The following is a 25868-nucleotide window of genomic DNA, read 5'->3' as shown; positions in this document are numbered from 1 at the left end:
ATCTATTATTATAATTTGGGATATATTATATACAATATATATCAAAAAGGGATAAAAATGAAAGAAATTAATAAAATTGTTCTTCTGATTAGTGGTGAAGTATACAGTAATACCTCCTGCTTGGGGCAAAGTCATGAAACAGATCACACCTGGTGAGAGAGTATTAAATTCTATATAACATTCATTCAAAATTGCAACATCCTGTGAAACTTAAATCGCAAGGCCTTTTGAATTCACTAGATAAGTAATACACGAGTTTAAGAAAAATAGGGCTTTCTTTTTACCTGTAAAACAAACATGTACTGAGGTAATTAAACCTTATTAAAGTGCTTCTTGTATGCCATGTCTTTAATTTTGACAAAAATCATTTAAATTTAATTGAAATAAATTTTTACTGTAACTTTGGAACAAATTTCCTTTTTTAAAAGTTTATCACAGGATTACTATGGAAGTTCTATTATCATGATTATATTAAATTCTTGGTTAAACAAAACAAAGGTGTCATTTTTTAAATTTATAAAGTTGCTTTATATGCTATTTTATATATATTTTAATAAAAAAAAATGTTCACTGCAGTATTAACTAAACTCAACTGACACCATAAATCTATACGAGGCTCAAGTTAATGGTGAAAATTGTCCAGTAACCATAAAATATATCTGAAACCAAGGACGTATAACTATACGTCCTTGCTGAAACATTAAAAAATTTTGAATAACATTGAAAATATTAGTCACAATTCAGTTTTGAGATTATTTGATCAGCTTGTTTTATTTTTATTTTAAAGGTGATATATATGTATGTATATAAGTGTTGATGAATATGGTGATGAAGCTTAAGTTATATTATGTTTATTGTGAAATTTTGGTTTCAATGCTATATTGAATACATTTTTAATTTCAAATTGTTGTTCAAATTTCTAGCCATGGGAAATAGCTGTTTTTAAAAACAGTTCCTAAATTGATGAAATACAATAGATAGATACAAAAAATAGGTCTAGGTTGGTTAAGACTTGGTCGAGTATGGTTCAGACTAGGTCGAGCATGGTTCAGACTAGGTCGAGCATGGTTCAGACGCGTATAAAATGGTTAAATACTGGTCGAGTAAGGGTCAAGTACAAGTTCAGACTGTTAAGTATGGTTCAGACTACAGTCGAGTATTATCAAGTAATTTTCAGACCAATTCAGACGTATCGAGTAAAAACCAGTACAGTCGAGTACAGATATAGGCCATTTCAGACTTTTACTGGTCTGTAGTGACATTTACATGTTACAATCATTCCATATACCAAATATAGTAGACCTATTGCTTATAGTATCTGAGATATAGACTTGACCACGAAAACTTGACCTTGTTCACTGATCCATGAAATGAGGTTGAGGTCAAGTGTAAATTGTCTGACAGACATGAGGACCTTGCAAGGTAGCACATACCAAATATAGTTATCCTATTACCAGTACTCATAATAAGAGAGAAATTAACATGACAAAAAATCTCAATTTTTTTTTTAAGTAGTCTCTGAACCATGAAAATGAGGTCAAGAACAATGGACATATGACGGACGGAAACTTTATAACATAAGGCGTCTATATACAAAGTATGACGCATCCAGGTCTTCTACCTTCTGAAATATTAAGCTTTTAAGTAGTTAGTTAACACTGCCAGATCACTATCCCTATGTCTTGCTTTCAGCATCAGAAGTCGCAAGCTAGACAATAAACAGCTGTGCCATGAGTGCATGATAAGCCCGTCACTTTTTAAAAGAATAAAGTTCAATAACTTCTCAATGTCATATCAGAAATTTATGAAAAACTAAAGGGAGGTTATCTTAATAGATATAAACCAGTCAACAAAGTTCCATGTAAACTCCTCTAAGATACTGTCCGAAAACTGGAAAATCAACCATTTTTTATGAATAAAATCTCATAACTCAAACGTAAAATTTAAAAATTTATAATAATCGAAAGGGAGCTTACGTCAATAGATATAAACCATTCACCAAAGTTTCATGCAAATTGGTTAAAGCATTTTTGAGTTATTATCCGACATGTTGACGATGGACGGACAACAGTATACCATAATAGGTCCTGTAAACTGGCGTATAAAAACAACAGAATTAGAATGATCAGATTTTTATTTTTCTATATAGAAGCAATTTTTGTTGATCTTGAACATGTAAAATTAAATGATAAATAGATAAAAACACAATGTAAACATGGTTAATGGTCAGAAAATGGTCAAATAGTCACAACCAGATAGTTTTGGTTTTTTATACAACAATTTGGTAGCACTGTTTTGAACTTTTCCAAACACAAATATTTATGTGTAAAATGCATTATATTTCTATATAAATTGGTACATGTAAACTAAACAAGTCTCAATTCTTAAGTCTTTTAATTTGGAAACTTATTAATTACAAAATTTTAGGTCCTCGCATCATTTTTATGCCAAACCCTCGAGTTGCTTAATAAAGTGATTCAATAGCTTGCAGTTAAAAATCATCATTATAAAAGATTTAATATTTTCAGTAAATTCTTCTTAAACAATTTTTTTTCAAGATCGTTATTTGATTTGTTTAACTCAAAGCAAACTAATTCACAACACATATACATAATAATTTCTATGCAGGACTTGTAAAAAAAGCCTCGGTTTACAATAACCAAGTTACCAATGAGAATTTAAGGTGGGCATGGTTTTCTAGCAACATATCCATCTTTAATTTTTTTAAATTTCGGACAGAATTTTCTAGGTTATCCTTTTCTGTACGTCAAATACTAATGCATACCAAATATCAATGATGTATCACAAGAGCTCATACAGAAATGAACTTTTAGTCCAATTAACATTAGGAATTGGGGAAACCTATGTCTCTCCAAGGCAAAAACACCCTCAACATATTGAAAACAACTACAGCACCAAAAATAATATCAAAAAATCATCTTAATTAATTAATAAAATATTTGTGTAAACAATAATAAGAAAAATCTCTTTTTCTAAATAAGAAGCATTTCAAAGTATGTGCAGGGTTGTTTCCCTTGAACATGCATATTTAACAAATATATAAGTTTTACAAATTGCCATGTTTAAACTATTCCCACTTATAATTCAAAGAAAAACTGGAAATAGGTGTCTGACAAAACAAAAAAGTACTCACAAGTTACAACTCTGGTTTAACTGTTATGGTTGCATAAAAAAGAGCAATCAATGATTGATGAAATAGACTGAAAACATGTGATTACTGGAGTATAACCAGAAATCAAAAATGAGAAAATTTATCAACAAGTTGCCATAAAATTACTGGACAAGTTGATCAATAATCTGCAACATGTGATATGCCATTTTTCTACTCTGGACTGTCAAAATCAAAATATAATAACAGCTTGACATGGACTACCCTTGAACTTTAAACAAAGTGAAGAGAACAAATACTGTATATAACTTTAGCAGACACAGAATCTGTATCCAACTGGATTTTGATCAGCAAGGAAATAATAACTTAAATTTATAAGCTATATATGATTAATAAAAAAAAGGCTTATTTCAAATTATATATAGCTAAGACAAAATTCTATATTTAAATCGTTAAAAAAAGTCAAGTATGAACAAGTTTACAACAGTGAAATATTAAATGAAAATGCCCAATTTCAAGGAGTTGTAAAATCTATCAAAAAGACCTGTCTCCTTCTATTACTTAGATATCACTAAAATTGTTGATCTCTGAAGTATTTCATCATGTTTACTAAAGTACAAAAACATTTTCCTCCCACTCTTTGAATTAAATTTTAAATTATTTCAAAAATAAAATGTAACCATAATCAAAGGCTTCAGAAATAAAGAACCATCTAATAATGAACACCTTCACACTTCAATGATTAGATAAATAAGAAAAAATAATCTTAATTTCAAGTTTCTGTAATTTGCATCATAAAAATAACAATAGAATGTGGATATAAACTATAGATACGATGGTATGTTGTAAAGCTGCCTTTTAAATGCTATTACATTTTTTTGTTAATTAGGTGGAGCATGAAATCATTTCTTAACATACTTTTTCAGAAGTTACAATTGTATTTGTAGGCCAATCAAATCATAGAACCACTAAAAAAAAATGTTGTTTGTAAGACCGTCTTGACAGTTAGTTTCTATATTTACCATAGTGTCAAGGAATTCATGTTTCACCCAACGAATAAGAAAATTAATTATTTACATTTATCTTGTGCTAAACAAAACTTACTTTTTTGATTCATATTGCCAAAGAGATGTATGTGCCAACAAATATATATTATAGCTATTTGAAAAAATAGCATGGTATTTGAATCAGCAGTTTATTACAATGCAGAAACCTTGTGGCTAGTTATGCAAATTAAGTTTACTAGAGATTAATTATTCCTAGCTACAATGAATCTAAACTTTGATGGTTTCAGAGATATGAATATTTTGATTCATTCTTAAAATTCAATTGCACTTTAATGAATTTCTATCCCATTATTGGATTAAGGATGAGAAATATCCATAAATAGACTGACAAGAAATTGTATAAATCTGCAAGTTTCCCTTATTCTATGAGGACATTTTTTCATATTTCTTTTAAATATTTAATTCATTTTGGATGGGGTGGATGAATTTTTTGAATTTTTTCAAATGAAATTTTACCTAAATGTGCAAAATTTACTACACTTAAAAATCTGAGTGGGGCATGTATCAATAAATACTGAAGTCACAAAATGGTTAAATAAAATGTGCTACTGTCACCACCAACAAGTGAGATAAAAGTCGTTTAACTTTAAATTTACCCTGTTATATATCAAGAAGCACTAGAAGGCAAGAAAAGCACCAAAACCTAGTATATCCACAAAACTGGAACATAAAGAAATTCCTTTTTGTAATTATATTGACTGCTAATATTTGACTAGGCAATATACAATGTACTACTACTTAAGTATAAAAACAGATTCTAAGTAACAAATAAAATAAAGGAACATAATAAAAATATTTACATGTCAAATTAGATACAGCAAGGTGATATTATGCAAATATTACCTTATATATTCGAACATAAGTAAGAACTATTTATGATAACTTGAAACAAGCTATCTACAGCTGAAAACAAGATGTCTACCTATTCAATTCTTGATCAGAAAACACACCCAGACAATAGAAAAGAGATTTTTTTTTTCTTTGTTGACATTCACAAAAACTTGATAAAATAAAAAGTCAATCTTTTTCATGATCTTTATGAAGAATGACAAGGGTAGTAAGAGAAAGTTATAAAAGAGCAAAAGCTACATCTAATAACAGTAAGAGATTCTTTTATTTTTTTGGCTTATCCATTTCTTAGCTCAGTTTCACTTCCACTAAACTATGAAGTATATGTATAAATATCTTATAGTAAAAATTCAAACAATAATTATATAAAAATTCTCTCAAACTTACTTATATAGATATGTAACAGATAGCTTCTTCAAACAACGATACATTTGTAATACACTCTTGCTACTGCAAGACATTCAAAAACAAAATTAGGAAAATTGAATTGATCGGATAAACCCAAAAAGGAAGCCATGCATAATCTCAAAATAATGGAAACAGATGCCAAATGAATTATACAAAAAAAAGCCCATTGCACAAGACATAAAACACAAATTATATTATCACATATATAGTCATTCTAGATGTAATCACTGAGGAACGTAGCTATACAAAGCTTAATATTTTAAAACAAAGAGACTACATATTTTTAAATAAGACTTGTAAATTGTGTTTTGTATTTTTAATTTTTCAAATTATTTTTAGCTTCTAAATCAAATTTATTAACTGGAAAAAAATAATAATAACACTATTCCCTTAAAACATGCACAAGACTCAGGGAAGATTCTTTAAAATCTCAACTATGGATGGATGTCAAATAGTTATTGTACAGTGTAAATGCAGGTGATATTCAAAAAATAATTCAATAGGTGGGTACTCAATTTTCAAAGTGCCTTCCCTGGGTAATATATATGTGTTTAATTGGAACAGCTGACAACAATGCCACACATTTGCCGTCTTAATAATTACAGAATGTGGAAACTTTGATCAGGTTGTGAATTGAATAACAATTTTCAGTCAACCATGAAAAACTAATTTAAAGGGACTAAAGTTGATGGAAAAAATGAACACATTCATTAAGATATGAGGTATAATGTCCCTGAGAAACTCAAAAAAGCCTACATCAGTCTTCATTTTCCAAAATATACTCAAACAGTATCCTCAATACAACCTTTTTTTAACATCTCTTTCAAAGTTTTAACAATGTACAAGTACATATTAAATACAACCTAAAAAAAACCCAAACCTTTCAAATACAACTTTCCAATGTAAAACTCTCTTTATAACAAGTTACATTTTAATTAAAAGACAATTCAATATTTAGAGACAACCCATATATAAATACTGTTTTTTTTCTTCAGCCTTTTCTTTAATGGTTTTCTTTTTTTTGGAGAATCTTGCTACATTCTTCAGTCATTACATGTATGGTGTACTATTCTCTATTTAAACTATGTAGAGCAACTGGTCCTCAGTCAGTGATCTAGCCAGGTGGTGAAATGCAGGGTGCAAATCTAGAGTACTGGCCTAAAGTGCAAGTTATGTGTGACATACAATCTCATATTATATCATTTACAGTCAAACCTGTGTAAACCGGACCCTGAATAAACCGGTTTCCTGTCCATTCCGGCCGAAAATTGGAAGTCCCATTTTTTCCCCTTCAAAGTCTGTTGTGAACCCTGAAACTGATGACCCTGATGATGGAGAAGACCTGGACGATGACATTTCATTGTTGAGTTTATGGGTATGGTACATAGTACAACAATGTTTCGATCATGACGAAATTTTGTGTGATAAAATTCTTGCTTTTATTATCGGCTTTACCAACGTAGGAAATGAATGATGGAAGTAAAAGAAACTCTTTGAACAATTCAAACAACACGAGATTCTGATGCAAATGAAAGTTAAATTGACAAAACTGAGAGACTGATGCTACCGCGGCCAATTTGACATAAAAGGATATGAAAAAAAACGTTATCTTATTTTATTTTTTTTTCCAGGGGACAACTGATTTCTGAAATTTCTAAAGCAAATGAATACAATGACTGAAGAAACGATCTTTCGTTGTAAAATGGCGAAAAGGCAGGGAACATTTGTAATATTCATGTCAAAATAGTCACACAAATGAAGACTGAACTTTCAATAAATACATTATTACGGTATTTGTATTTGTAAGTTTACAGTTTACAATGAGACAGAACTTTTACTTGCAAAATATCTGACGTCACAAGTCAATAACTTCCTGTCAATACAGAAACCTGAATAAACCAACCCAATGTCAACCCGGCCCTTTTTCATAGTCCTATAGCCGGTTTACACAGGTTTTACTGTACATTTTAATTCTTAACTTTAGTACTCTGAAATCAAGGGCTTGTGATTTCACACTTATTTTACCAAACAAGGACACACATGATAAAACAGCACAAAGTAGAGAGCTAGCACTGCACCCTGCATATATTACGTGGCTAGAACACATGAAGCACTTCAATATAAGGATTACATAACTGAGCATCCTTCCCTGTCTCTCTGAAAGAATAGCATGAAACATGAAATTATGAATGCTGTCATTGAAATGTTCTGTTGTGTAGACATTTTTTATTAATTTCTTTTCATATATTGCTGTCTTCGACATTTACCCCTCCATTATTTATAAAGTACAAAAAGAAAACTTTGTTGTTTGTCAAAAATCTGGATTATCATTAAGTTGAAATGAATAGTCCAGGACAAAATTGTATTTTTTTCATAGAAAAGTTGGTAAATACAGACTTGTGTTTTCTGGCAACTTTACATTATCTATTTATCATGTTTTATAACTTATCAAAAAAAAAATTCTACCGATACTATTTTTCCCCATTTTCTATTTACAAAGAATTTGTGTACTGTATTCGGCTGTGTATATTATCATGCTGTTTCACACCTACACTTTAAAACGATACAATAGTGAAAACAAATGTCTTCAGAGCCTTCAGTTCTGTATAATATACAAATTATGTCATGGGTAAAAAAATGTGTATAATACATGCCTGATTACTGTAATATCATTTTTACTAAATCCTACTAACCTATGCTTGTAATTAAAGACTTCAAGATTTTGTCATTCAATACCTTTATCATCATCCAGAAAAAAAACAACACAAACTGATGATATAATTTTAACAAAATGTCATTATTCCAATATGAAAGTTGCCAAATTACAAAATCATGCTGCATTTTTTTGTTTCATCAAATTTGTTAATTATTTCAAGATATGGTACATTCAGAAACTTTAGGTTTGACTGATGTACATGAGGATCTATAAATAACCCATCCCAAATTTGCTGTGTCTGATGTGGGATATATTTGGAGTATAATTAAATAAATTGAGAATGTGTCCATTGGATACAGATGATGCCCCTGCTTGCATATAACGTTATAAAGACATTATTCAAAAACGGTAAAAGTGACGCCACCCAAATTCAAACTTGATCAGTGTTTTGTGGTAATAAGCATTGTGTATAAGTTACATAACATTACATTTGGTTGAGGCAAACTAAAGTTAGAGAACGGAAACAAATTTCGTGACGTACGGAAGGACAAGGGTAACACTTAATGCCCCCTCCGCTGTGGCGGGGGGCATAAAAATCAGACATACTTTCCATCATATGCACAAAATACACAATATCAAAGTAATCAGACTTACTCTAGAAGAATCTACTGTATCATAACTGGTTCTGAAGGAAGAAGTGGTTCTAGAGATCTTCTTGGACAACTTTCTGCTAGCTACCTCCTGTTCAACACAAATAAATTATTACTTTATATAGTCAGCCCAATATAATCTTAATTGAATGGACTGCTTCTATACAAATAAATTGTCTTTTAATATTGTTAGTATAATGCAAAACAATTATTACATACAATTAGGGTTAGTCCAGAAGAAAATATATGGGGGTGAGGGGGTTTGGATGGCACTTGAATTATTTTTGTACAAGTGAGGGACAGATCACAAACTTCAAATTGTGTGGTTATGTATGCAAAGTAAAATGCAATTGTATTGGTGATGGTCATAAAAAAAGTGCCTTCCAACCCCCCAACCCCCATATTATTTTTTCTGGAATAGCCCTTATGTCAATTTTTTTCCATAAAAACACTGAACCTTACTAAACACCTGTTATGTTTAAATTGTGCATCCTTTAATTCTTATAAAACTAAAATGTCCATTATAAAAATTATGAGTTTAGAAGAGTGACAATTTTTTTTTCCATAGCAGAACGATAATTAAAGAATAACTAATAGAGTAGAAAATGCAAAGAACTATATCTTTTTCTATGCATTCACAATTTTGCTTTGATGCAACATCATCGATAACACCTATTGTTGTAAGACATAAGAGGAGTAAAATTATTGAGTTTATTTCACATGTGAAATTATAAGTTTTTATTTCACTGGGAAGTCATGGTAATTCATTGACATTTTCAGAGTGATTTTGTTCCATGCCTCATTAAATCTAGCACAATAATATAGTTTCCTGCCAACTGTAGAAACTTACATCTCCATCAGAATTGTATAATTCTGCTTTCATTAAGTCCTTGCTCTTTAACCATTTCTGTGTCTTCATGACAAGATCACTTGGTGGAGTATGTGTCTTCCCAGTACCAGAGCTCCATACCTTAAAGTACAAAACATGACAAGATCACTAGGTGGACTATGTGTCTTCCCAGTACCAGAGCACCATACATTAAAGTACAAAAACATGACAAGATCACTAGGTGGACTATGTGTCTTCCCAGTACCAGAGCTCCATATATTAAAGTACAAAAACATGACAAGATCACTAGGTGGACTATGTGTCTTCCCAGTACCAGAGCACCATACATTAAAGTACAAAAACATGACAAGATCACTAGGTGGACTATGTGTCTTCCCAGTACCAGAGCTCCATACATTAAAGTACAAAACATGACAAGATCACTAGGTGGACTATATGTCTTCCCAATACCAGAGCTCCATACCTTAAAGTACAAAACAGGTCTAGGAATGATAAATATATTTTATTATTAATACAAGACCATCCCTATATAGCTCACTTGCAACACAGTTCTCGAAAAGTGCTTGTCAGAAGGTCCTGAAAACTAAAATTTTGCAAATGACCAACACAATTTTGTAATAGAAATGTTAGTGAGGACTTGCAGATTTTCTTTCAGAACCACCTGGGAAAAAAAGATCTTGAGATCTCTGTTGCAAACCTGTCTAGCTTGATTGAGTGTAATTAGAACATTATTTAGTGCTAGCTGCATAGAGTTTAATTTTTTGCCTCTATGGTTAAAACTGAAACTATTTGATATATATCATCTAAGTTATCAATTAATTACCTTGTTCTCATGGTAGACTCACAAAGCTTAATAAATCTAAACTGTGTCCAGATATACTAAAACCAGAACAAACTAGGACTCTGAGTGAACTCACATAAGAGTACCCCTGTCCGTAATACTATAAGCATATAGAAGTAAGTAAATTTGATTATCTCCCCTTTAACATGTTGGACTTGGATTATAATCCATTATACATGACATCATGTAGTGTTCTACAACTGTGTAAGATTTAATCAATATCCTGTCTGGCTGTTATTGAGGAATTGCTTACAAGGCACATGGACAGGGGGGTAAGGTTTCATCAATATCCTGTCTAGCTGTTATTAAGGAATTGCTTACAAGGCACATGGACAGGGGGGTTAAGGTTTCATCAATATCCTGTCTAACTGTTATTGAGGAATTGCTTACAAGGCACATGGACAGGGGGGTTCCTTTATATCTCAAAAATTTACAAGGGATACAAGAAAAACTTGATAAATTGAAAAACGATCTTTCATCAAATATTCTTCAAATGAAAGAACCTTAGTGAGCGCGCTCACATACCCCACGTCCCCACATTGTCATTGGAGAAATAAAATAAGTGTAAGAAAAAAAAATTGTATCAGAAAAAAAAATTGAATCATAATTTCCTGTCAATATGCACATCTACATAATATGTCCTTATTATCTACACAGTTTCATGAAATTCTGTTTTGTGGTTTGAGAGGAGTTGCGATGACAAAAGGTTGCAGTAGTATATTGGGCAAATAAGTTCAAAGGGGCGTAACTCCTGGAAAAAAAATTGAATCGTAATTTCCTGTCAATATGCACATCTTCGTAGTATGTCCTTATTATCTGAAAAGGTTTTATGAAATTCTGTTGTGTGGTTTGAGAGGAGTTGCGATGACAAAAGGTTGCAGTAGTATATTGGGCAAATAAGTTCAAAGGGGCGTAACTCCTGGAAAAAAAATTGAATCGTAATTTCCTGTCAATATGCACATCTACGTAGTATGTCCTTATCATCTGAAAAGGTTTCATGAAATTCTGTTGTGTGGTTTGAGAGGAGTTGCGAAAACAAAAGGTTGCAGTAGTATATTGGGCAAATAAGTTCAAAGGGGCGTAACTCCTGGAAAAAAAATTGAATCGTAATTTCCTGTCGATATGCACATCTACGTAGTATGTCCTTATTATCTGAAAAGGTTTCATGAAATTCTGTTGTGTGGTTTGAGAGGATTTGCGATGACAACCTGTTGCAGTAGTACATTAAAGTAAATAAGTTCAAAGGGGGGCAACTCCTAGAAAAAGAATTGAATACTAATTTCCTGTCGATATGCACAACTACATAGTATGTCCTTATTATCTAAAAAGGTTTCGTGAAATTCTGTTGTGTGGTTTGAGAGGAGTTGCGATGACAAGAAACAGGACTGACGGACGGACGGACGGGTCAAAAACATTATACCCTCCGCAACTCGTTGCGTGGGGTATAATTAAAAAAAAAGGCAAGTATCAAGACAAAACTTGAAATAGGTTTCCCTTTTTCAAGTACTGAAACTATTACTATTTCCAACATGATCTCAAAACTCCTTAGATTGTAAAGCTATATTTCCTTTTTCTGCTTTGAAAAATTATCTTTAGATTATGTTTTTACTATTAGGCAGGTTTATAGCCAAAGCTTTCATATCCATTCGTCCTGAACATGCATGAAATATTTGCCACTGGATGTATAGCTACCAACTATCAATCAATCATATTGATTTTTAAATACTTTATTTTAAATGAAAGAAATGACATATAACTAAGTGTTCAATCATTTATTAAGACTATAATATCATTTTAATATTGATTTTATAAATATTGTCTACTTACAGTACATGTCTGGCCAGCTTTTAGATGCAATGTGCGATGGAATTTGTAATGAGCTACTTCATCAGCATCTGCATCATCTTCATGTTTTAACTTTAGCTGCCATCCTCCGATTGGAATATCCTAATAATAAATACTGACATAGTCAATTTCAATTCTAAAATCAAATTAAAGTAAGCTGTTTGTGCAAATTTGAATAATTATTTTCATGCAAATTTCCTTTATATACTTCTGGTTATATCTATATATACAAGCATTTTGAGAGTATTGCATGCCAATACATAGTCCCCTACCGGTTAAAAATTCATTGAACTGGATCAAAATGCTAACTTGATCTGTAACTTGTCATGGTGTAAACTATATAACAAATATCAAGTCAATATCTTCAAGCATGACGAAAAAAAGTGTGGAAAACTGATTAAGTGAATTTTCGAGGTCCAAGGACCATAACTCTGCACAAAATCATCAGACCGGAACAAAATTCGAACTTGATCTGTAACTTGCCATGATAAAACTATATACCAATTATCAAATCAATATCTTCAAGCACGAAGAAAAAGAATGTGTGGAAAACTGATTTGCCGGACTGACGGATGGACAGACAGACAGACAGAGTGCAAACCTTAAGTCCCCTTCGACTTCGTCGGTAGGGGACTAATACCGTAGAAAGTCTTGTATAGTTCGCAGTGGTACATAGTCCGCACCCCCTTCTCCCAACGAAATTTTAGGTAAAAAAACTTTTTGTAACTGTTAGAAAAGGTCTAATGAAACTCCGGTAATTTCAAATCCTGTGCGGTCGTTTGCGGTATTTTCTTGGAAAAACCTGTTTTCCATCATCAAACAGAAGCTGAAACTGCTTGTTAATGATTCTAGAACGCTTCATGATTGTTAAAATAAGTTTAATTCACTTAAAAAACAATTTAGAAACTTGTGTATGTTTAAACAGGAAGTTTAAAAAGCACGTGTAAAAGAAGAAATTAACCGGTGAGAGTCGAAATCCGTACATAACAGATATCACTATAATACGACTTTGAAAGTAAAACAGTTCCATCCTTTTGTAAAACAGTCTTTAATATATCTATCACATTAATGTTTGAAGGGTCTTAAGCTAATACAAACCATATTAGTCAGTATGAAACACCAAAACGGAACGAACAATAACCGATTTCGTTTTGTAGTTTACAAATTCTAAGCTGGTTTACGGTTGTCTTTTTCACTATGTTTGTATCGTTTCAATCGAGCAGATACCAGTTTACTTCAACCAATGCATTGAAAAGAAACAAGAAATTTGTAATGAAAGGTTTAGTTTTTATATTTATCAGTATTAATTTGATATTGAATAGAAATAACTTATTAATATGGATGAGTTAAATTTATTAGTTTGAAAAATGATAAGAGCGCCCTCTACAATAGAAATAACAAAGATGGCGGAACGTAAACAAACCACCTCGACCGCGAAATTGAAATTTTTCTCTTATTTCTTGCTTATTGTACTCTATAGTCCGCACCCCGTCTGGAAGGTCCAATTTTGGAGAATAAAACCGCGGACTATACAAGCCTTTCTACGGTAAGCTAGATATCAACTTTTTATTTTTTTAATTTTTTTAATTCCATGGAGATCTATACTTCGAGGGGTAAGCTGGTCATGTTGACTTTAATTAATACACGGTCCAACAATTTATGCTTCTGTTGTTGTAAATTGACTTAAATATACATATATATTCTATCTATGACATATTCTATAGCAAGAGTAAATTGAAAATCAAATTTCGATCATTAGAATAAATCAAGTTTATGATACTGAAGCATTTGATTTAGAACTTTTAAAATAACAATTTTAACTGTTTTTGTGTGTGTGTAATCATCATAATTCAAATGTACCTCATCAGAGTTGTTTTTCAGCTGTATATAATTTCCATCAGCATCTACATCACTGACAACCACATTACCGGTAGCCTCACTAGTGGAAGATAATCCACTGGAAGTCTCTCCAAACTCTGTTACTTCTTCTGACAATGCCACTCTCTTCCTCTTAGCACCTCTGCCAGGAGTACCGGGAGAAGCAGAACTAATACTACTAATATTGAGTCTGAAAAAGGTAACAATGTAAAAACAAGAAGACGTGGTATGTTTATCAATGAAACAATATTGACCAGAGACCATATGAGAGAGATGCGAGAATCTATATACCATTGTACAGCATATATGTTTTCATTGTTAGTTCAATTTCTATATCATAAGTATTCCTGCAAATATTTTACTGGTCATAAAAAAAGGCAAATTATCAAAATTCCAAATTTGGTTTATAAAGAAATCCCATTTCTGTGACTTGACTGTAAGTGTTGCTCTCAACCTATTGCAGTTTATATTACCTATCACCTTTCTTATGACAATAACAATAAAAGGATGTATAGAAATTCTTAGTATCATTATCATAATATCAATAAAGTGGAGTTAAAGAATAATAGGATTGTAAGTATGCTTTATTTACGATCTTCTGATTGTGGTTTGCTAAAGCCGTTAGTTTTAAAATTAGCACCACGAAAGCAATTATTTTAATTTGTATTCATTATAATAGAACATAACAAATCCATTCTTTTTAATAGTAAAATGTATCCAAAAAAAAGAACCTCTGAAGAGTGGCATATGATTGGCAATGATTTTTACCAATGAACTGGACCTTCAACCATGAAATTGAAGATTGATATCTTAAAAAATGGTCTATCACATATTGCAATAAAATTAGTCTTCAGATCTTTAAACTTCTATTTGCAAAATTCAGGTTAGTAAGAAAACACAACTAAATTAACTTTTTAAACTTTTTTAGGTTTTCTTGAATTCAACATAAGAACAGTTTTAGTTAATTTTAACACAAGAGTGCAAACACTGAAATGTCTAGCTTGCTTTACTGATTTTTTACACAATTTTATGTCTTAGCATTTCTATGTCTCACATTCTGCAATGAAAGACACAGGTCTGACAATAACATGCAAGTTATGATAGGTTTTTTCTGGTTCTTGACAGAGACTTTCTGGTTTATATCTTAATTGATATTAACACTCCCCTAAAAGAGAAGGTGTATTTTGGGGCTTATTTGTCCCTTTAAATTCACTTTAGTATTCTGCAAATTTGATGCATTTTGAAATACATTTGGTTTGAGGGCCAATTTGGATCACAATTGTATCTTCTCCTTCGACAGTGACACTTATTTGGAATGATCAAATCTTAAGATGTATAACTAAATTGTGTTTGCCAGAAAAATCCCTTAAAAAGTTAACTTTATTCCAATTCAAAATGTTAACAAACCCTGAAGTTTCAAAAACTTTCTCTTACTTTTCCTTCTTATGCTTTGTTTGACCTCTTAACCTTTTCAAACTATGTAAAGAATAAATATGTAACTTGAAAGATTTGTTAGAAATGCAACGTACTTTAAACTTTAAAAGACATACATTGTACTACTATTTACTTTGTTAGTCACTTCATTATATAAACTACAATGTTTTTCTGTTACTTTAACTCATGAGAATTTATAACTTAACCTACTATCTAAATTGTGTTCTCATAGTTAAAGACCTTGTAGTTAGCATTTGTATAGTTCTACTAAAATCATAACACACATGTAATGTGACCAAGATACTGGTTCATTATTACTTTTTTCAAAGTTAGATTAAGCATAAAAGGAAAATACTTTTAACCAAGTATTGTTTTCTTTGTCGTCAACTATAACAACTTGAAACATATATTGTGAAAATACCTCTCACTTATGTTAGATTAAATAAGTAACTAAGCTGTTTCCTTGGAACATTGTTTTTGCTATGTTGATTCACAAAATGTTTTCGAGATTTTTCTGCACATCAATAGACAAGATAAGCTATATTTTAAATTACTTTACAGAGCCATAATTAAAAGAAGATTTTCAAGGAAGATATATTTTTTCAAACATTTTAAAATGTATTCATTTAAACTGCATGATTAAATTCATAGGATAAAATTTTGTTTAAAACAATGATTTAGGAAAATACAGTGCCAAAGAGGAACTACCAATGTCCGCAACAAAATAAAATGAGTCAATCAGGAAAACAAAATCATATTTTGTAAGTTTACTATTATTTTGTGTACAGGTTACAAAGAAAGGTAAAGGAAAATCACTGATGTATGATCAATCTATTATAATATTGTTTTATCATATCCCCATAGTTACCTGTCTTCTTCGCCTTCCAACAGTTTTCGGTAGTTGGCTATTTCAAGATCAAGTTTGATTTTTATTTCAAGCAGATCGCTGTATTCTTGTGTTAATTCGTTGAGGTTTTCTTGTATAGCAGTCATATCTAAATCTTTCTGAGCTAATCTTTCTAGGAAATCATCTTGTTCCTTCATTAATTGAGCTTCCAAAGCTCGTACTCTTCCTTCTAATGAAATGTTCTAAAATAAAATATTTAAAGTCTTAACTTATTATTTAATGTTTTCACAAAATATTAATTGTCTAAAGCTAATTAGGCAAGTTACACTACAGCCAGAAATGTAGAGTTTGCTATCTATCAACAATGAAAGAAGACTGCCCTGGGTTCCTTCATTCCCAACACATTGAGTGTTGTAAATATCTTTTACTGAATGTTTAAATTTTGTGGTTTTCTGCAGTGATCCACAAAATGCAATAAAACTGATATACTAGGAATTATAGAGAATCCACAATAACCATTCCTGCAAAGTTTGGTTAAAATGGTCAAAGTTACATCAGGAAAGACAAGAGGCTGTCAGAGAGACAGCAAACCGGATTTTCCTGCAGAGGTCAAACCCTGAACAGTTGAGCAAGTATGGACACAACATTTAAGCTTAAAACAGCTCTGAATTTGGATTGTGATTGAATACTTGATACAGCATGGGTTTGTGACACAAAATAAATGTGGTCAAAGAACTGAAAAATTTGAAATTGTACATTTACCTATTATGGTCCAATATCCAAAATCTAAGTACATTGCTAGAATCAGCATATCAAAGAACCCCAAGAATTCAATTTTTGAAATACTTCTTAGTTAAACCATTTCTGTTCAAATGGAAATAACTCAAACTTTATTTCCATGAACCAATAATGTAAATCTAAAATTAAATATGATTTAACCATAGACTCTCAAATTAGATATGATGTAAAGAGATATGATGTTATATTTATTTTTAAACTATAATCAAATATAATTAATAGTTTTCTAATAAATCTGTCCCTCCAATTATAATTGGGTGATTGCATTGACAACAAGAAATGATTGTAACAGGATGCTGTTACGAAGTCTCCCAAACGAAGCTCCCATAATTCGTAATTCCCAGTGTCGCCTGACATTGGACAAAGTCCAGTGAAAATTGGTTTGGTCCAGTAAAGTTAATGCATTAGTGATGCCTGGGGACTAACCCTGTATATCATTCAAATCATCTTGGCATGACAACCCAGAATATATATGGTTTAGGGGTGGGGATCTCGACCATTTACAAGATACTAGAACATTGGGGGTGGGGGGAACCCCTGGGGACTGACCCTATACATCATTCAAATGTTCGAGAAACGACGAACAGGAATATATATGGTCTAGGGGTAGGGATCTCAACCATTTACAAGATATTAGAACATTGGGGGTGGGGGGAACCCAGTGGGGACTGACCGTATACGTCATTCAAATGTTTGAGAAATGATGAACAGGAATATATATGGTTTAGGGGTGGGGATCTCGACCATTTACAAGATATTAGAACTTTCTCAAATGGCAGGCGGTCGGGATGACCCCTGGGGACTAACCCTGTATATCATTCAAACCATCTTGGTATGACAAACCAGAATATATATGGTTTAGGGGTGGGGATCTTGACCACTTACAAGATATTAGAACTTTCTTAAATAGCAGGGGGTGGGGGTGACCCCTGGGGACTAACCCTGTATATCATTCAAACCATCTTGGTATGACAAACCAGAATATATATGGTTTAGGGGTGGGGATCTTGACCACTTACAAGATATTAGAACTTTCTTAAATAGAAGGGGCTGGGGGTGACCCCTTGGGACTAACCCTGTATATCATTCAAACCATCTTCACATGACAAACCAGAATATATATGGCTTAGGGGTGGGGATCTTGATCACTTACAAGATATAAGAACTTTCTTAAATGGCAGGGGATGGGGGTGACCCCTGGGGACTAACCCTGTATTTCATTTGATGTGCTTTATCATGACAAACCAGAATATATATGGTTTAGGGGTGGGGATCTCGACCATTTACAAGATATTAGAACTTTCTCAAATGGCAGGAGGTCGGGATGACCCCTGGGGACTAACCCTGTATATCATTCAAACCATCTTGGTATGACAAACCAGAATATATATGGTTTAGGGGTGGGGATCTTGACCACTTACAAGATATTAGAACTTTCTTAAATGGCAGGGGATGGGGGTGACCCCTGGGGACTAACCCTGTATTTCATTTGATGTGCTTTATCATGACAAACCAGAATATATATGGTTTAGGGGTGGGGATCTCGACCATTTACAAGATATTAGAACTTTCTCAAATGGCAGGAGGTCGGGATGACCCCTGGGGACTAACCCTGTATATCATTCAAACCATCTTGGTATGACAAACCAGAATATATATGGTTTAGGGGTGGGGATCTTGACCACTTACAAGATATTAGAACTTTCTTAAATAGAAGGGGCTGGGGGTGACCCCTGGGGACTAACCCTGTATATCATTCAAACCATCTTCCCATGACAAACCAGAATATATATGGTTTAGGGGTGGGGATCTTGACCACTTACAAGATATTAGAACTTTCTCAAATGGCAGGGGGTCAGGATGACCCCTGGGGACTAACCCTGTATATCATTCAAATAATCTTAGCATGACAAACCAGAATATATATGGTTTAGGGGTAGGGATCTTGACCACTTACAAGATATTAGAACTTTCTTAAATGGCATGGGGTGGGGGTGACCCCTGGGGACTAACCCTGTATTTCATTTCATGTGCTTTATCATGACAAACCAGAATATATATGGTTTAGGGGTGGGGATCTTGACCATTTACAAGATATCAGAACTTTCTTAAATGGCAGGGGGTCGGGATGACCCCTGGGGACTAACCCTGTATATCATTCAAACCATCTTAGCATGACAAACCAGAATATATATGGTTTAGGGGTGGGGATCTTGACCACTTACAAGGTATTAGAACTTTCATTAATGGCAGGGGGTGGGGATGACCCCTGGGGACTAACCCTGTATTTCATTTAATGAGTTTTATCATTTAGAACATTTTCAATTAAAAAGATTGTGTCTATCACAAACGGTTTTCAATTTATAATCATTTGAAAATTTTAAAAAATAAAATCCCATAGGGTTCTATAGTAAAACCCTCTTTTCTTTTTGCCCCTCAAAGTACCCCTTTATAAACCCCATTGCACAAACAAAACCCTGATTGCACCACTAGACATGTTAGTCTAACATATTGTGAAACCCTAAGTTAATCTGACAAGCGGTTTTGGAGAACGGGTGCGGACAAGTTCAAATTTAAAAGCGGCGGAAGAGGAAGAGGAAGAGGAAGAAGAATAATAATAATAATAAGAACTGAGCAAAAACAATAAGTCTTCCCAAACTTCGTTTGGGAGACTTAATTACCAGATGTGTGTTATCTTATCACTTAGTGTAATCAAACTTTATATATATAGTTGATAGTTCCCAATATTTTTTCTTTCATTTGTAACATACTAATATAGATCTGCAACTTATCTTATCTTAATTTTAACTTTTTAACTTATAAATAATAGATTATTATCTAATGAATTTTCAAATCTGGAACCCCAAACAAGATCAAGTAAAAATTAAAATTAACAGACACAACAAAACAATTATATACATATATCACTCAGAAAATTAGTTTTTACAGAATAACAAACACACCATAAAATTATTCAAACAATTTACCAAAGAAAAGAAAAATTAATAATGAAAATCATACTTGCAAATCTGAAGGGTTATTTCCCTTTGAAAAGAACTATGGTTTAACATAGATCTCTAACATTACATATATAATTATTAGTAATGCAATTATCTTCAAAATGTCTATCTCTTAAAAACCTATAAAACTTATCTGTAATTATCTTCAAAGTGTCTAATAATGAACAGTAAATTTCAAACTTCATTTATACAGTCCTACTAGTAAATTTCAAACTTTATATATACAGTCCTACGTACAGATCTTATCAGGAAACAGAAAATTTTCAAATAAATCTGTCACTCCAATTATTATCATATGCTAAGATATTTCCCAGATCTAATTAATAATGAAAATCATACTTGCAAATCTGAAGGGTTATTTCCCTTTGAACAGAACTATGGTTTAACATAGTAAGTACTCTAACATTACATATATAATAATTAGTAATGTAATTAACTTCAAAATGTCTAATAATATAGCTTATAATCATCACCCCTTAGGAAATAGAAAATTTTCAAATAAACCTGTCACACCAATTATAATTGAGAGATAAGACATTTACCATATGCTTAGTCATAATGTGATAACAAGAGAAAAATATTTAAAAATACCACTTTTGGATATTAAAAATGGTGATAACTCAAAAAGGAAAAATACTAAAATCCTGAAAATTGAACTTGACCTTCATTTAGTCACAAGAAACAACATATATAAATTTGAAAAAAAATCATCACAGCATTTTCATGTTATTGAAGAGACATTGTTTGGCAGCCGCCTGCCCGCCCGCCGTACATCCCCAAATCAATAACCGGTATTTCCTTCGAAAATCCTGTTAAAAATGAAAAAGTGACTTTACAATAGGGCTACAAAACAGACATTGAATCAAGATATTCATTTTTGTTAAAAATGGAGTTAATAAAGTAGACATAGAAAACCAAATTGTTTTTTAAGAATCGCAGGGTAATTGTATCAGTACAGAGTAAAGTCATTAAATTTTTTATTTGGTTACAGATTTACATACCTGGTCCTTGAGTCTTGCTAGCTCTGAATTGAGTTCATCCACCTGTCTACGATAGGTATAAGCATCATGGTTATGTACACTGGAATCATTCAATGTCCTCTCTAACTGGGTCTGTAGGTCATCAATCTGTTTGATAAAGGAAATAAAATATTAACATTTTTCAAATTTTATCTTGATTTCCTGGTGCAGTTCTGAAGTCTCAGTGCTATGGCTACAGGTCTAATCAGGCCAAATAAAAATGTATGTGTGGTTCCAGTTACATACTATAAAATATAGGGTCGATAGGTAGGTTTTTTTTTTTAAATAAATTTTTAGGATTGTCAAAATCTCTAAACTAGAGGCTCTAAAGAGCCTGTGTCGCTCACCTTGGTCTATGTGCACATTCAACAAAGGACACTCTCCAATATTGTAGACAAGAACAGAATTCATGACAAAATTCTCTGATTTCTTGATCTTGTTTTGCTGATCATTTAGTCTGTTTAGTGTCCCGTTTTAGTTTTTGCTCAAAACACAAAAGAGGGTAAAAAAAAATCCTAATTTAAGGGCAATCACTCCTCCAAAAAGTGACAGTCTACTAACTATATCGGCAAAATTTGACTTGCTAGTAGAACTTGTCTTGTTGATAATTTTTGTGATTTAAGTGTCTATTTATCTATCATAATTTTAAATATACAAGGCAAAAACACAAAAAATTGTAAAAATCATCATCAAAGGGCACTAGTTTCAATTAGGAGTTGTTGAACGATTTCTTCTATATTGTTTTAATTATAGATCTTGTCTTGCTGATCATTTTGCTTACTTAAGTTTCTATCTATCTATTATAATTTTAAAGATACAAGGCAAAAACGCAAAAAATTGGTAAAATTCATCATCAAAGGGCTATAACTCTAATGAGAAGTCGACTGACGATTTCAACCATGCAGACTTATTTGTAGAACTTATCATGCTGACCATTTTTGCAATTTAAAGTTTCTCTCTATCTATTATAGTTTTCAAGATAATAGGCAAAAATGAACAAAATTTGTAAGGGTTCCGCGGAACCCAGTGTCTCGCCTACTTTTGCCCTCAGTCGCAGGCTCAACAAAAATGGGGAAATAATTATTAAAAATTTTCCTCTAGATACTATCTTTTGAATGTAAGAAGCTTCTGTTCAAGTTTGGTAAGAATCCAGGATGGTTTATGAATCTAATAAATGTTTTAAAAACTTTAACGGCAGACTGTATGTAATGTTAAATGGAAGAAAAACTAAGTTCATTTATAAGTTATATACGGAAAAACAGGAAATTTTTTTTACAAAATTTCCTTCTAGATACTAGCTTTTGATCATAAACAAGCTTCTGTCCAAGTTTGGTACAAATCCAGGATAGTTTAAGATAGTTATTAAAATTTTGAAAACTTTAACCACAGAGTGAATGTAATGTTAACTGGCAGAAAAACTAAGTCCATTTATGAGTAAAATACGGATAAACAGGATTTTTTTTTTTTACAAAATTTACTTCTGGATACTATCTTATGATCATAAACAAGCTTCTGTCCAAGTTTGGTAGAAATCAAGGATAGTTTAAGAAAGTTATTAAAATTTGAAAAACTTTAACCATAGAGTGAATATTTGTGGACGTCGCCGCCGACGGAATGTAGGATTGCTATGTCTCGCTTTTGCGACAAAAGTTGCAGGCTCGACAAAAATGGTAAAATTTGTCATTTAAGGGAAATAACTCTTATAAGAAGTCTTCTGATAGTTTTGACGTAAAAGGACAATTGGTAGAGCTCATCATTCTGAACATTTTTGCCACTGTCAGATTTTCTCTATTTATAATGGTTTCAAAATAATAGACAAAACTTGCATTTTACCCCTATGTTCTATTTTTAGCTATGTCAGCCATCTTGGTTGGCCGGCAGGGTCATCGGACACATTTTTAAAACTAGATACCCCTATGATGATTGTGGCCAAGTTTGGTTAAATTTGGGCCAGTAGTTTCAGAAAAGATTTTTAAGGCCAGGTGAGCTAAAAAAAAGTGTGTTTTCGAGAGTCTGGTTCCTTATTATACACCTCCTAACGGAAGTTCACCATTTTCTATATGTTTGGTTGTAAAATAAACAGGCATATAATGTTTTTTGTTAATGTTGTTGCATTCTGTTAAGGATGTATTCTTCTGAGGTTTCAGTCTAGTTGAAATCTCGTTCTGGAATTATTTCCAAAACATGTGATACAATTGGAAAATATCAATGAATATAAAAAACATTATAATCAAACTTAACTCTGAAAAAATTGTGTACTTATACTAAGTAGTTTTTGAGTAATAAAATTTTCAAATTTTATAACCAATCTTGTGTCATCAGCAAAAATGTTGAGAAAATAGGTGAGGGTACAAAGAAATTATTTTACTAAAGATATGTACATCCCATATCAATTTGTTCAAAATTCTTAGACATGTATTTTTTCAATCATTTATAACAGAGAAGTTGAATTAATATGCTTTTTGTTCTAAAAAATAGAGAAAAATCCCAAATTTACTAAATTGAAAGCATGGTCAATTTGACACGAAAAAGGAACAAAATTTGATGAAACTTTCTAATATTAACACCAACCTTTAGTTTTTTTTTATTTAGTCAAAATTCAGATTGTCCCCCATCATTTTTAGTGAAAGTATGAAATAAAGTTTAAGTGTGAAATTGTGATTTTTTTTTCATGATAATAGACCAAAAATGGGTAAAAATTGATGAATAATGAGAAATTCATAAAAAACAGGTACTTTCAAATAGCCGTAGCAAAAAAAGGAGTGCACCACCATATGATTTTTTCTTCATCAATTTATTTCTTACAGTTATATAAAACCAAAAATCAGGTTAAGAAAAAAAGTTTAATTCTAGAAATTTTTGGCTCCTCCCAGGTGTACATCCTTAAGGTTTTTTGCATTTCTAGCCGTTAGTGGATACTTCTGTAAATAGAAATTCAGATGACAGAAGTCCATGAATTTATTCATTGATATTCAGATACCATAAAATGGGATCGCTCAAAATTTATTTTTCAGAAACACAAAAAATGCAATGTTTTAGGGTCAGGGTGTTTAAACTAGGGTCAGTTGGGGAACTGAACCACACATATTTTTATTTGGCCTTAGATAGGTCTACAAAATAACTTTTTATTTCCTTTTTTCAAATAAAATTTATCTATAGACTGTAAGACACGATATATAAAGAAAAGAAATCCATCAATATCCAACAGACAATACTATATAAATAATTTGTTTGTTTAGGTAAAGACCGCAACTATGACATGCTTTCTAATTCAAAATATATGGCTTATGCTTGAATTGTGAGAATCATAAGTCTTTTATTGCAAATGACCAAACAATTTGCATATCAGGGCTAAAATCTAGGTGGTAATGCTAATCTTTAACTTGCCTTAACTGTTGTTTTGACTGTTGAAATATTGCATATATGCAATGTTAAAATCCCAAAAATGTTTCAACCTCAAAGAACTGCCAGGATGTTGTGTATAGCTCACCCATTTATAAAAGTATCTAACAGATATGTCATTGTAAATTAATGAAATAATTGCATGGGGTTCATTCAAGACTTTATCGAGACAAAATAGAAATAAAACCACTAAAGGCTTTCCAAAATTAATTGAATGAGGAGGAAAGGAAGGGAGAGGGCGCTTTCTCAATCCCCCCCCCCCCCTTATAATATCCTGTTGCATTTTTCCCCAATGAAAAAAACTTGGAAAATTTCTGAGTTAACAAAAATCAAAAACTTCTTACCCTTCTCTCATAAACTGTCTCTATTTCTTGTTTGCCAACAAACAGTTTCTCATCACTTTCATCTCTCATTTGCCTCAATGCATCCTGCAGTTTAGTCTCATAGTCCATTCTCACACTTGAATCTACTTCTTCCACCTCTCTTGTGGTTCTTACTCGGGTTTCGTTCAATTCCTGTAAAATATTTCAGTCAAAAGAACTGTAAGTTAACAAGCAGTGAAGCAGTGTCTTTAATGCTATAATACAACATAATTCTTTTTAGCAATGCAATTCTGATTCTGTAATATTTAAATGACATATTAAGTTAAATGTAATAACAAACTTCAATTAAAATTTATTCTAAAGTTAATCATAGGTGTCAGAACAAAACGGGTTTTAATGCAATTCTTTTGTTACCATGATTTTTATTAAACCTACACACATATTTTGAGGGGGTAAATTCTTTCTTCTACCCAGTGATGCCACTAATCGTTTGACCTATTGGAAACAGGTATTAATGCAATTCTTTTGTTACCATGATTTTTACTAAACCTACACACATATTTGGAGGAGGTAAATTCTATCTTCTACCCAGTGATGCCACTAATCGTTTGACCTGTTGGACCTAGGGGGGCAGAAATTCAGAGGGTCTGGCAATTAACTTCTTTGAGTCAGACCCAATGACGGCAAATATTTTTTACTGTTTGGGGCCATCAAAATTGAAATTTCTGTTGGTCCTGGTAACCTTGGCTTCCAAATTAATTTTGTTGTTGAAAGGCATTGAAAACCAAAAGTTCTAATGACACATTTATTGCCGGTAAAAGGTAAACTTGCTGATGTAAACAGACTTGGAT

The 25868-nt window shown here is 32.0% G+C and overlaps 1 protein-coding gene across 1 annotated transcript in view; it reads right to left on the bottom strand.

Moving 5' to 3' along the window:
* Positions 1-2118: 2118 nt before the first annotated feature.
* Positions 2119-25868, bottom strand: part of LOC127735224 (lamin-L(I)-like) — a 34443-nt gene continuing 10693 nt past the window's right edge. The window contains exons 4-11 of the mRNA XM_052245341.1: positions 25039-25209; positions 21275-21400; positions 16477-16697; positions 14157-14364; positions 12279-12398; positions 9611-9730; positions 8765-8851; positions 2119-7611 (exon numbers count right to left, since the gene is read on the bottom strand). Of these exons, the coding sequence (XP_052101301.1) occupies positions 7582-7611; positions 8765-8851; positions 9611-9730; positions 12279-12398; positions 14157-14364; positions 16477-16697; positions 21275-21400; positions 25039-25209 (1083 nt within the window). The 3' untranslated portion in view covers positions 2119-7581. The remainder of the gene's footprint in view (positions 7612-8764; positions 8852-9610; positions 9731-12278; positions 12399-14156; positions 14365-16476; positions 16698-21274; positions 21401-25038; positions 25210-25868) is intronic.

Source organism: Mytilus californianus, unplaced genomic scaffold, assembly GCF_021869535.1.
Source record: "Mytilus californianus isolate M0D057914Y unplaced genomic scaffold, xbMytCali1.0.p SCAF_3, whole genome shotgun sequence".
NCBI classification, from domain to species: Eukaryota; Metazoa; Mollusca; class Bivalvia; order Mytilida; family Mytilidae; genus Mytilus; species Mytilus californianus.
This window is presented reverse-complemented; position numbering and strand designations above follow the sequence as displayed.